Source organism: Salmo trutta, chromosome 33 (genome assembly GCF_901001165.1).
Source record: "Salmo trutta chromosome 33, fSalTru1.1, whole genome shotgun sequence".
NCBI classification, from domain to species: Eukaryota; Metazoa; Chordata; class Actinopteri; order Salmoniformes; family Salmonidae; genus Salmo; species Salmo trutta.
The window spans coordinates 6,812,673-6,826,937 of NC_042989.1; the positions used below are offsets into that span (position 1 = coordinate 6,812,673).

Below are 14,265 nucleotides of genomic sequence, written 5' to 3' on the forward strand. Positions count from 1 at the left end.
CCTTAATAAGCACAACTGGACGACGGGGTCTCCAGAGTGTGCAAAGGTACAGCTGACTAAGTTTTTGGGATTAAATTTAATACAGTAACAACTTGAATACAGTTCAATACCTGTATCACTTGTATTCAATACTTCTATTAAACTATTGACGCTTGCCGATTATACATTTGCAATCTTCTATCGATGTAGGCCTACACGTAAAATGAGGTGTGAAATAGATATTTGTCTCAGATTACATTTTCAAAGGAAAATGCTAAATTCACTCTATAGCTAACATTGACATTTTTCTAAGCGCATTTGCTACTGGATGGATATGATATGAAATAGGGGGCAGTGCTCAGTCAGAGTTATTAGAAAGATGCCACACTACAGCACAGACAATCATTTTGTCCTTTAATCCACTCGAGACAAAATCTTTCTTCTTTTCACCCTAACAAAAACAATTTATACTTCATCTCTGTTATTCCACCCTTTCTTTCAGCTGCGGCGGTCAGAGGAAGACGAGGCGAAAGAGGAGGACATTGAGGTCCCCAAGGCAATGGGAGACATCTTTGAGTCGCTAGCCGGAGCAATTTACATGGATAGCAGGATGTCACTGGAGACTGTGTGGCAAGTGTATTATCCAATGATGAGGCCACTTATAGGTAAGGAGGAGAGAAACGGAGAGAGGGAAACTTCGACCACATTTTAGATTTCCTCTTTTCTGATTGTTTGATAGTTCATGCAGGGAGGCTTTTAGTTCCACTGATTTGCAAAATGTAAAGGTTCTCATATTTGTCTGTCCCAGTCATACATCATATTGAGGAGGTAAAAAGATGAGGGTTCGTCTTATAACGCTTTTATTTTCCCTCGCAGAGAAATTCTCAGCTAATGTCCCTCGCTCTCCGGTGCGGGAGCTGTTGGAGATGGAGCCAGAGACGGCCAAATTCAGGTAAGAAGATGTTTTTTTTTACACTATTTGTTTACACTTACTTGATTGCAATTAATGTAATCTTACCCATTCTTTTCTATCCCCTCACCCTCTACCCCATATAGATCCTAAAATTACAAATGCATTGTTTTATACAATATTTTACCATATTTAATCAGTTTCTAGAATGAACGTTTTTCTGGTTGTGTTGCTAGGATGCCATTGTTCCTCTAGTGTCATTTATGTAATTCTTTGCCCTCCCCTTCAGCCCTGCAGAGAGGACGTACGACGGGAAGGTCCGTGTGACGGTGGAGGTCGTAGGCAAGGGCAAGTTTAAAGGCGTGGGCCGCAGCTACCGGATCGCCAAGTCTGCCGCCGCGCGCCGGGCTCTGCGCAGCCTCAAAGCCAACCAACCTCAGGTCCCGAACAACTGAGCTTCACACGCTAACTAGATAGCTACTGATGCTAGCAACTGACACTAGCTACCTACAACTGTTACTAGCCAGTAGCCACTGATGCTAGCTACTGACGCTAACCAGTAGTTACCGGTGCTAGCGATTGATGATAGTTACCAATACAGCGCAAAATTAACCCTGTATCTCCAGCGCACAACGGCGCAGCCAGGGAACGTTCTGTAGAGACCTGGGGAAGTCCCAACACAACAAGAGAGCTGATCTGGTCGTAACGGATTTTACGTTGGATGTTTTTTTGCGCAAACACAATCTTTACTTTCCTTTTCTGCTTTGTGTAATCACAACAGTGCTTTATTAACATATAGCAAAGTGTTAAAAAGGAAGAAAAGTCAGGTGTCGCTTTGTTTATTTTTTATGTTTGCTTTGTGTCAGTGAGATATGAGGCTTATGCTTATTATGAGTAGTTTTAGATTGTACATAGATGGTTCAAATCAAACGTGTAAATCAAAAAACGCTAAACTCCTCAGTCTGTGCACTAGTGCCAGATTTTAAGTGTTTTTTAAAACGCTATGGCTAAGAACATGGCAAGCAGAGGCCAGACCACCGACGAAATAGACCATTGGGGCCCACCTCTGTCTGAACTCGCTTGAGATGGTATTCTTAGTATGCGTCTCAAATGGCACCCTTTCCCCTATATACGACCCTATGGGCCCTGGTCAAAAGTAGTGCACTGTATAGGGAATAGGGTACCATTAGGAATGCAGCGTCAGTCATTATTGCACTTATTCCATTACGGTCTGTTGTGTTGAGAATTGTGTGGTCGGATGGACACAAATACTATACGTAACAATATCTATAAATTTATGATGAAATATAAATATTATTTGCCTTACATACTAAGGCCCTTCCTCGTATCCTGAAAAAAATGATAGAAAGTCAACATACCCAGTTACTGTAATTTAAAAATGTATTTTAAACAGCATTTGAGGATGCATGTTCATGTAGCTTATGTATTAATAACCATGGCAACTGGAGGGCTTATATAAACATTATAAATATATCAATATATCTAAAGTGAAAGAAATTATATGTTTATTATGACATAAGTCGAAACTTTGGTTTCAAGTATGTCTTTTGATACTAAGATTGATAATGTTCCTTTTGATGGTCATTTTTTTAACATTTAGTTATGTCTCTCTATTGGCTGAGTTGTTTAGTTTTTGAAAATATTATGAAAAAGAAGACATCGCCCAGGTAATATGCTGCAGATTTTGTATGAATTGGACACTTCTGTAAGGCACAGAGCACCTTTTAAGTACAGTCTTTAGGACACACAGACAACGTTGTTCTTCAACAGAATTGCGGTTCACACATCCCTTCACTTACCAAAGCTTATGCAGATGTGGCGCTACAGGGTTGCACATGTGAGTTCCTAGGGATATGGATACCAGCCTTTTTGTTTTATTATTTAGTTCAAACACATTGTGACTACATAGCTTCGTAGACTAAATGTTTTTATTTTCTCTCAAAAATGTCATTAGGCCCTCTTCACTTGAATACCTCAGTTGATTGCATGCAATTTTTTTGGATGCCATGATTTTTTTTCGTTTTAAGCTTGAATTTTTCATCCTTTTTGCACTGTACCTACAATACCTCTTTATTTGACCTTTGAAATCTGTCAGTCGGTTTGATTGACCTGTTTTAGCAGCCGTCAAGCTGTAGAGGTTTAGCTTCGTTGTTGTCATAGTTTTTTCCCTCTCCCCTCTTTTGATTTAATGCTTGAAGATTTGGTGGGGTTAAACCAGAGGGTATTCTCATTCTGCACATACACAGGCCTAAAGTAATGTGTTTAGTCTCTGTTGAGCGTCAATCCTCTTCAAATGAAAAAGAAATGAATTAGCAATGATCCGAGGAGGGTTCCATCTGTACTGTAGCTTGTTGAGGTAAGCCGATTGCACTCTAAATCTCTCTCTCACCTTGTGTGGCCAGCCTAGTCTTACTGTAGGTTGAAGACTCTTAATATTCTAGATTTCCAGATCCTAAGATTCTAGATTCTAAGATAATTTCTCACTCTACTCTCAACTCACTTGAAAATGGCATTCCTCACAGCTGTTTCATTCCTTAAACTGTACACCCGTGTTGTCCTAAAACAGTGGGTGTGCAAGAAACGTAATTAAGCTCTTTCAAATGATTAACTTAGTAGTGCCCAAAGTGAATGAATGAATGAATGAATTAGGAGGTTTGTGGTGCATTTTATGGTGTTATATTTCATATATATATCATGATTGCTTCCGACACTTTCCGTCAGTATGGCAACTTGGGCAAATGTATGGCTAAGTCATAAAATCCTACCGTAGGTATACTACCTCAGAAGACACTGCACTCTGATCATTGCCAGTCACAATGTCTTGTTATATATATATATATCAATACACATGTACTGTTTTTCCTGGACACAACTGCAATCTGACAAATATCTATTGCAGTGATATATACTGTAGTCTTTTTACTGTGATATCCGTACCTTGAAAAATGGAATCTATCTATATACATATACACATGTATAAACTCACGTAATTCTTTGCAAAGAGGCAACATTCCCACAGAGCTACTTGTATCTATTTGATGATGACGAATATTTTTGACAGCCGAATAACGCAAACTAAAACAGTTGCCTTTCGACCTATAGTATCCTGACTAATCAAGTGAATTCTGCAACTCTTGTCACTCGAGGGAACCTTGCCTACAGTAGCCGCAACGAGCCTAGTACTGTTTGTTCATAGTGGGTATGTGTGTATGCATGCAATATTATTACTTAACATGGTGCCCTACGATGTCATTTGGTTTCTGAACTTTGGAATACTCATGTAAATATGCTACATTTATACATTATTGATAACAGCATTCAGAAGTTGTGTGTGTGTGTGTATGTGACTAGAAGGAAGGCTTAACTAAACGACAGTGGTGTATATTATATTATAACATTGTTATTATATATATTAATATTCTGACAGTTTGTTTTATAACATATAATTTGACATCAGATGTCATCGTATAGAGTGCAATCTGGATTTACACTCTGAAGCAGCAGTTATGTGATCCCGTTAAGCATTCGTTATGTGGTGAAATTTGGTCTAAAGTGTACATTGGTTCCCCCCCCCCCCCCCCTCCCAAGGAGGGGGACTTCATCATAATAAGCATCAAGCATCGGACTCCCCCCCCCCCCCCCCCCCCCCCAAGGAGGGGGACTTCATCATAATAAGCATCAAGCATCGGACTGGAGATTGGAGCTTCAGGCACTACCAGGCACACTGTCTCTCTCTAACACTCAGTCAGTCTAAAGAACTACAGCTAATGTAACATTCACCTGTATATGTTTTGGTTTGTTCTGTTATGTGTTCCGGAATTTCAAAGCGTGCGTGCGCACACACACATGTTTTATTTGGGGTGATGACTTTAAAATAATATGAAATCACTCATATGGTGCCACATCCATTGTCTTTTTTTCACTGATGAAAATACACAATTAAGAAATGATCATTCAAGCCAGATGTTGCAGCATGATCAATTTCCAACAGCCTGAGTGTTGTATTAGTAAAGGTGTTTGATGGGAGTGTAGTTATAAGGTAGTCCTCAATCGTTTGCGGACTGGCAATGGATTATTGTTTTCTGTTTGCTTTTTGTACATGTAGCACAATTTAGCATTGCACTTGGGCGACATACTTTACCTCATGTCAGAGAAAGAGTCAAAGCGTTTATATGATGCTGCCGTTATGTGAAGAGGAGGAACAACTTGTGGTTTAGACTTTGCTGCTGTTTTGAATGCTGGTATTTTACAATTGTATTTAAAGGGTCAGACACAGAGAGAGCTGACTGCCGATGTGTACATGGCACCTCTGCCCAGTGTCAGCAGTTACGTTTTTGTTGTTCACCTATAACTGTTTTATCTCTGATTTGCTTTGTTTAAATACTCCAGGACACAAAGTGACGGTAGCTAGTTTGGCTTGTGCCTGCTGTAGCTAATGCAAGCTGCGCTAATGTTGCTAGCTAGCTAGAATGCGTAGTAAGCCCTTGTTCATACTAACCAGATGGCCACAACTAGATAACTAGCAACATTATATTTGAATCACACTGGATACGTTTTTGAATGAAGCATCTTACTAGATCGTTAGCTTGGTTAAGCATTTAGTGCATTGTGCTGCACTTACCACCCCATTCGTTTCATATGAAATGTGTGTGACTGCCAAACTCAGTTAGCCTGCTAACATTAGCTAACTAATGAGCAGGTGCACATGATCAAACTGAACCTAACAAAAAAATAATTCAAGCACAAATCTCCTTAGCTAGATGTAGAAGATGTAAAGACTTGTTCTCGAAAAAAAGTGAATTATGCAGCTTTATTAGTTTCAGCAATTGTGACGAAAAGGGGGGTGGATTACATCAGAAAAGTCCCCTATTTTTTTCTGTACAAATAACTCACTCCTGTCAGCTCCTCCACGTGTGGGGTCGTACTCTCTGATTGGCTCAAAGTCAAGTTGTCGGCCACTGACGAGCATTGTGGTTCTACAAGTAGAAACGACAAGGTTCGTCTGTACCAGGTCGGGACACAGCAGGGGCGTCTTTTGTTCTAGCAAGAGAGGGAACGGCCTCCTACGGCACTAGTGCCTATCGGCAGTCAGATTTCTCTGTGTGTCTGTACCATAAGAAGCGATGGATGGAAAAGATACGATGTGCCTACAGCAGGATACCATCTGATGAATACACTAGTAAAGAAGTAAAAGATCTCTGCGATAGGACGGGGGGCTAAAATGTATGTGTTGTGTATACATCGATGTCCTGCCCTAAATGTTATTCTTTGAATATTGCAATGTAATGTAACTCACAAACCTCCATGTCCTCCGATAGGCATGACTTGAAATATGTTTAGTCAACTATTTCCCCCCTTTGAGTTAGATTACGTTTAACTAGTTCCACATGAGTAGTGCATGTCCAGTAGAAAGATGTACCCCCCCCCCCCTCTTTATTTTGTGTATTGTACTATTATGATTTCAATCAACAACAAGCTTTTCCCAGACCCTATACATTTGTAAACAAGGTCTGCTACATTGGACATGGAGTAAAATAACTTCATAATCAGATGTGCTCTTTACAGCAGCAAGTTGCTCTAGTGGATGGGGAGTCTTGACAGACAGTGACTTTTGGGAATGAACTTGTGAGAATGTAATTGTCACCAAACAGCGGAACACCAGCAGAATACAACAGAATGGAATGGAACAGATTTGATGATGTATTGATTTCAGTATGGGGAAATATGGGCCAACACAACTTGCAGCGGAATTTTAAGGGACATTGAAAATAATACCAACTTCTCACTCATACTGTAATACTGTGCTGCAGTGGTTTGCAGTCTGCACCTTATGGATCACAATTACCTTTAATATTCTTTTTAGTTTTTGTTACATTTTTGTAATTGTAGCCGAGTATATCTACAATAAAGATATGATATGGTCATTCATTCTGGTATAACACTCTGGGTATGTTATTATGTGACGCTTTCAATGTTTGGTGTGCAATTTCACATACTTGAGTTTAGTATTCTTCTGTGATTTCATGTGCCAGATTTCCAAAGAGGAGAATTGAAATCAAATAGTCATCTAGTTTAACCCATAAACACTTGGGAGGAGACACGTCCAGGCAGAGATGACCAAGAGTGGCCTCAACATTCCCCGAACTGAGTGATATGCAGGACATTTGTCAACGGCCTATGCTCCTTATAGGAGCCAAGGGCTTAAGTCAGTTTCACGATTAAGATTACAAACTACACTCTATGAAATCTATGTTTACCTTCCAGTTCAGCGGTCAGTCCAGTATTTAATAGTAAGGTTTGCTGTGTGTCTAAGTGGGGTTTCCCGGGTTGCTGTGTGTGTAAATGGGTTTTGCTGTGCGTGTGTGTTAGTGGGCGCTGGTGGTGACCTCAGTACTCCAGCCCAGCTTTGTGAACCGCTCTACCCACCCTTTATAGCCACTGAGAGGCTTCAGTCAAGCCCCTCTCCCAAACCACCCACCCTACCCCCTCTCCCATTTTATCACATCAAGGCCTATGGAATAGATGAAGTATAGGTATTAAGTATATGCTTGTCTGAGTGTACTTTTACACTCTCTCCGGGCTCTTTACAGAGTTGTGTGTTCAGTTTTTGTGCTTACACATGGCCCTGATTGCCAAGCTGAAGGAAGAAATAGTGGTTTATCCTGCTTGTTGAGGAGAGAAATGACCTCATGTACTCTCAGCTGTACAAGCATCTCACCAGGCATTTTGATAAAAATGTTTTATTGCACCACCACAGCATAGTCCAAGATACACATCTTACGTTTACTCTCAGAATTGTCTCTATTATTTTTAACTGCGTGGTTAAAGCTGCGTGGTTAAAGTTACTCTCTCTCCACAATTAATAATTTTGCTTAACATCAGATCAAATCAAGAGTTTAATGGTTACCCTAAGAATAGGGTTATTGACGAGACAGACCTCCCATTTCTAAGGCATAATAATGTACCTACGTTTCTAAGCCACCATTTCCTGTGTCCCAATTGAGAGTCCTTTATTTGAGGCAAGATGCAATAATGCAGGACCGAATCCAGACTTCATTCACCTGACCTTGATGATCTGTGTTTACAGCAGATTAAAGAGAAAAAACGGGATTTCAAATAACTAAGCGTTCAACCAGCAAAAATGCATTTACCAATCTCTGATTGCCCCTTTAAAAGGCTCTCTTTATCCTGTCCGCCCTCTAACTCGCCTTCCCTCCTCTGCCTTTCCATCTTTTTCCGACTGTCTGTATGATACATGGCCTGCTTGATGTGCTGATGTCACCCTCAACCGGCCTGAGGCTTGTCACTGGTATATTGTCTGATCCACCCTCCCTGGGCTGAGGCCTACCTGAGGTGCCTGACGCTATTTACTACTGACTACGACCTTGGAGGGGAAAGGGAAGCGAGGGGCCACAGGGGCTGTGTCCCAAATGACACCCTATACCCTATTAAGTGTACTACCATAAGGCTGAGGTCAGAAGTAGTGCACTGTATAGGGAATAGGGTGCCATTTGCGACACAAACACTGATCTACATTAGTCTGAAGGGTAGAGGGAAATAAATTATAATATTCCTCTTTTGTTGGAGTGCTCAGGGAGGCTCATCAGATATGTTTTGGGGTCCTGGTTCGTTAGAAGGGGAATTGGAGCAAAGCTTTTTGTTCCCTTTATAGGGCTAACGTCCATACTTGTCCTTTTTGGAGTGTGTACAGTGCCTTCAGAAAGTATTCACACCCTTTGACTTTCTCCACATTTTGTTGTGCTACAGCCTGAATTTTAAAATTGGCCTGCACATAATACCCCATAATGTCAAGTGGAATTATGTTTTTTTTATTCTTTACAAATTAGAAGCTGAAATGTCTTGAGTCAATAAGTGTTCAACCCTGTTGTTGTGGAAAGACTAAAGTTCAGGAGCACTAATGTGCTTAACAAGGCACATAATAAGTTGCATGGACTCACTCTGTGTGCAATAATAGTGTTTAACATGTTTTTTTAATGAGTACCTCGTCTCTGTACACCACACATACAATTATCTGTGAAGTACCTCAGTCGAGCAGTGAATTTCAAACACAGATTCAACCACAAAGACCAGATTTTACAATGCATCGCAAAGAAGGGCACGTACAGTTGAAGTTGTAAGTTTACATACACCTTAGCCAAATACATTTAAACTCAGTTTTTCACAATTCCTGACATTTAATCCTAGTAGAAATTCCCTGTCTTAGGTCAGTTAGGATCACCATTTTATTTTAAGAATGTGAAATGTCAGAATAACAATAGAGAGAATATTTCAACTTTAATTTCTTTCAACACATTCCCAGTGGGTCAGAAGTTTACATACACTCAATTAGTATTTGGTAGCATTACCTTTAAATTGTTTAACTTGAGTCAAACGTTTCGGGTAGCCTTCCACAAGCTTCCCACAATAAGTTGGGTGAATTTTGGCCCATTCCTCCTGACAGAGCTGGTGTACTGAGTCAGGTTTGTAGGCCTCCTTGCTCGCACACGCTTTTTCAGTTCTGCCCACAAATTTTTTATGGGATTGAGGTCAGGGCTTTGTGATGGCCACTCCAATACCTTGACTTTGTTGTCCTTAAGCCATTTTGACACAACTTTGGAAGTATGCTTGGGGTCATTGTCCATTTGAAAGACCAATTTGAGACCAAGCTTTAACTTCCTGACTGATGTCTTGAGATGTTGCTTCAATATATCCACATAATTTCCATTCCTCATGAAGCCATCTGTTTGTGAAGTGCACCAGTTCCTCCTGCAGCAAAGCACCCCCACAACATGATTCTGCCACCCCCGTGCTTCACGGATGAGATGGTGTTCTTTGGCTTCCAAGCCTCCCCATTTTTCCTCCAAACATAACTATGGTCATTATGGTCAAACAGTTCTATTTTTGTTTCATCAGACCAGAGGACATTTCTCCAAAAAGTACGATCTTTGTCCCCATGTGCAGTTGCAAACCGTAGTCTGGCTTTTTTTATGGCTGTTTTGGAGCAGTGGTTTCTTCCTTGCTGAGCGGCCTTTCAGGTTACATCGAAATAGGACTCGTTTTACTGTGGATATAGATACTTTTGTACCTGTTTCCTCCAGCATCTTCACAAGGTCCTTTTCTGTTGTTCTGGGATTGATTTGCACGTTTCACACCGAAGTACGTTCATCTCTAGGAAACAGAATGCGTCTCCTTCCTGAGCGGTATAATGTCTGAGTGGTCCCATGGTGTTTATAGTTGTGTACTATTGTTTGTACAGATGAACCAGACTTGTGGAGGTCTACAAATTTTTTTCTGAGGTCTTGGCTGATTTCTTTTGATTTTCCCATGATGTCAAGCAAAGAGGCAGTGAGTTTGAAATACATCCACAGGTACACCTCCAATTGACTCAAATTATGTCAATTAGCCTATCAGAAGCTTCTAAAGCCATGACATAATTTTCTGGAATTTTCCAAGCTGTTTAAAGGCACAGTGTATAAACTTCTGACCCATTGGAATTGTGATACAATGAGTTATAAGTGAAATAATCTGTCTGTAAACAATTGATGGAAAAATAACTTGTGTCATGCACAAAGTAGATGTCCTAACCGACTTACCAAAACTATAGTTTGTTAACAAGAAATCTATGGAGTGGTTGAAAAACGAGTTTTAATGACTCCAACCTAAGTGTATGTAAACTTCCAACTTCAACTGTGTTGGTAGATAGGTAAAAAAAAAAGGCAGACATTGAATATCCATTTGAGCATGATTACTTACACTTTGGATGGTGTATCAATACACCCAGTCACTGCAAAGATACAGGCGTCCTTCCTAACGCCTGTATGTCTGTGATAGTAGAAAACTAAGGATGGATCAACAACATTGTAGTTACTCCACAATACTGACCTAAATGACAGAGTGATAAGAAGGAAGCATGTACAGAAAAATATTACAAATATTACATAACATGCATCCTGTTTGCAATAGGGCACTAAAGTCAAACTGCAAGAAACGTGGCAAAGAAATTAACTCTGTCATGAATACAAAGCATTATGTTTGGGGAAAATCCAACACAACACTGAGTAACACACTTTATATTTTCAAGCATGGTGGTGGCTGCGTCATGTTATGGGGTATGCTTGTCATTTGCAAGGGCTAGGGAGTTTTTTGGGATAAAAAGAAACGAAAATCCTAGAGGAAAACCTGGTTCAGTCTGCTTTCCAACAGACATTGGGAGACAAATTCTCCTTCAGCAGGACAATAACCTAACACACAAAGCCTAATATACACAGGAGTTGCATACCAAGATGACATTGAATGTTCCTGAGTGGCATAGTTACAGTTTCGCCTTAAATCAGATTGAAAATCTATAGTTTTCTAGCATTGATCAACAACTAACTTGACAGAGCTTGAATAAAAATTTTTTAAAAAAAGTGCAAATATTGTGCAATCCAGGTGTGCAAATCCTTACCCAGAAAGACGCACAGCTATAATCGCTGCCAAAGGTGATTCTAACGTATGGGCTCAGGGGTGTGAATACTTATGTAAATGAGATATTTCTATATTTAATTTTCAATACATTTGCAAAGATTTCTACAAAAATGTGGGTGAGATTTTATTTTATCCATTTTGAATTTAGACTTTATCACAACAAAATGTGGGGTCAAGGGGTATGAATACTTTCTGAAGGCACTGTATATAGTTTATTTTTTGTGTCATAGTGTGCGTCCCAAAAGGCACCCCATTCCCAATATAGTGCACTACTTTTGACCTTTTGACCTACTGGCCAAAAGTAGTACGCTAAATGGGGAATAGTGTGTCATTCAGGATGCACAATAGACTTCATTTTTATATGGAATGCAAATTCTAGAAGGCCCTGTGCTGTTGTCTACTCTGTGGTCATATTCGAGGGCAGTGTGATTTGTTGAAGGGGCTGAGTGTGGGAAGGAGAGGGTTATAGTGACTTATTACCTGTGTTGACAATGTGCAGGCTCGCGCCGCGTCATCTGACCCATTTACACTGCACGCTGTAAAAACAAAGAGATGACGAATAAATATGCAGAGGGGGGAGGAGGAGTGCATTGTTTCTCCGCTCACTTCTTTGCCAAAAGCTTGCTCTGACCTCTGCAACGTGGGTCCCTTGATAGTGCTAAACTGTCTGTCACTCAGCAAACGCGCTTGCACAACTTGCCCTCCCGACCCCGGCATCTTGTTTTTCTCTTCTCCTTAAAGGCCGGGGTTGTGCTGCGACAACCCAAATTGAGCGTAGAAGGCATTCGGAATGCCAGAACCCCTCCAACAAAAACACACACACATGAACACACACACATACACACATACACACACACACACACACATGAACACTGTACACAGATACATTAAATAGATACAAACACAGACAGGTTAGCCTTGCTCATTATTCTGTCTTTATTCCCCTATCTTTTGTGGATTACAGTAAATTGCAGTCTGACAATTACAATACACAGCCCAGCAAAAGGTTATTAATGCCTAGGCTTACTGATGGCCCTTCAGCTGTACAGCGAGTCTGGCCTTCCTCACTGCTAACCACATCCAGACCTGTATGTTTCTCTCTCTCCGAGTGTGTGTGTGTCTGCGTGTTTGTGTGTTTGCGTGCAGATGTGTGTGTGTGTGTGTGTGTGTGTGTGTGTGTGTGTGTGCTGTGTACACACAGTCCAGGGGGCAGGCAGAGATCAGCCGATCAACAGTGCTGTCAACCCACCATCTGTCCGTGATTGGATCATTGATAAACTATACCAATCAGCCTGTCAATCAGCGACACATACATTTATGTCTCTCTGTTTGTTGTCCTATAATAACAGTGTTATCATTAGACAACCTCATGTTGAGTTACACATAAAGATACACATGAGATTGGAGGATAGAACAGCAACTTCAAACGTTGCTGTTATAACTGGTTATAACCTCCTAACTGGAACTATGAGACACGCTGTATTAGTTTTAATTGTTGTGTTTGTGCACATACTGTGTATTTCAAAAAGAAATAACTGGAGAAGCCATTTTTTTGAAAAGCATCATTGTGTTGTCTTATGCTAGAATGAAAAAGATATATATGAGATGTCATTAGTGGGGCTTCAGGGGCAGCTATGTGTCTGGGGGAAGAAGCTTTTCCTACAGCATTTGAAGCCAGCAAATAAAATCGACCTATTTACTACGGCTGTGTCCCAAATGGCACCCTCTTCTATATAGTGCACTACTTTTGACTAGGGGCCTAATGGAGTGCTTGTGTGATTTAAGCAGCCTCGTTGTGGCTGAGGATGACTGTGTCACTGTAAGGGAGGGAGGGAGGGAGGTTTGTGAATGTACTGTCTGCATCTGAATGGGAGGTCCCATAGGGGATTATCTCCATTGGCCACAGTGATAATGGGGCGTTAGAACTAACAGTCACTTAGCCCTGCATGCTGCCTCGCCACTGTAAGGTCCCATTAGGAAGTGACTTGTTAGCAGCATAATACTGACTGGAGCTGCTGTGGGCTTTTGGCTTTGTATTTCACTGGCCAGGGTGGAGGAATGGATGGGTTGCTTTATGGAAATCACACTCCTCTCATTATGCATGGCAAGATTAGGGTTTTAAATTATGTGTGTGGGTGGGTAGACGGGGTGTGTGTGCACGTTTGTGTGTGTGTTTGTGAGTATCTTTACACTTGGTGTTAAAAAATACTAGGTGTTGCAGTGTGTGTCCCGTCGATGTGGATAGGGGCGTGCTCCCTCTACGGTCTCCTGAAGTCCACGATCAGCTCCTTTGTTTTGTTGATGTTGAGGGAGAGGTTATTTTCCTGGCACCACTCCACCAGGGCCCTCCCCTCCTCCCTGTAGGCTGTCTCATCATTGTTGGTAATCAGGCCTACTACTGTTGTGTCATCTGCAAGCTTGATAATTGAGTTGGAGGCATGTGTGGCCACGCATTCATGGGTGAACATGGAGTACAGGAGGGGGCTGAGTATGTACCCTTGTGGGGCCTTTGTGGTGAGGATCAGCATAGTGGAGGTATTGTTTCCTACCTTCACCACCTGGGTGCGGCCCGTCAGGAAGTCCAGGACCCAGTTGCACAGGGCGAGGTTCAGACCCAGGACCCCAAGCTTAATGATGAGCTTTAAGGGTACTATGGTGTTGAAGGCTGAGCTATAGTCAATGAACAGCATTCTTACATAGGTATTCCTCTTGTCCAGATGGGATAGGGCAGTGTGCAGTGCTATGGCGATTGCATCATCTGTGGATCTTTTGGGGCAGTATGCAAATTGAAGTGGGTCTAGGGTGTCAAGTATGGTGGAGGTGATATGATCCTTAACTAGCATCTCAAAGCACTCCATGATGACAGAAGTGAGTGCTACGAGGCTATA

At 41.2% G+C, this 14,265-nt stretch overlaps 1 protein-coding gene across 3 annotated transcripts in view; it reads left to right on the forward strand.

Annotated features, from left to right (window-relative positions):
- dicer1 (dicer 1, ribonuclease type III) overlaps positions 1–4,227 on the forward strand; it is a 46,765-nt gene extending 42,538 nt beyond the window's left edge. For 2 of the 3 annotated variants that reach the window (XM_029729655.1, XM_029729657.1), the window contains 3 exons: positions 482–644; positions 856–931; positions 1,179–1,344. In XM_029729655.1, the coding sequence (XP_029585515.1) occupies positions 482–644; positions 856–931; positions 1,179–1,344 (405 nt within the window). Of the gene's footprint in view, positions 1–481; positions 645–855; positions 932–1,178 lie in introns of all 3 variants that reach the window. The other variant, XM_029729656.1, reaches the window with a different exon arrangement.
- The last annotated feature ends 10,038 nt before the right edge of the window (positions 4,228–14,265 follow it).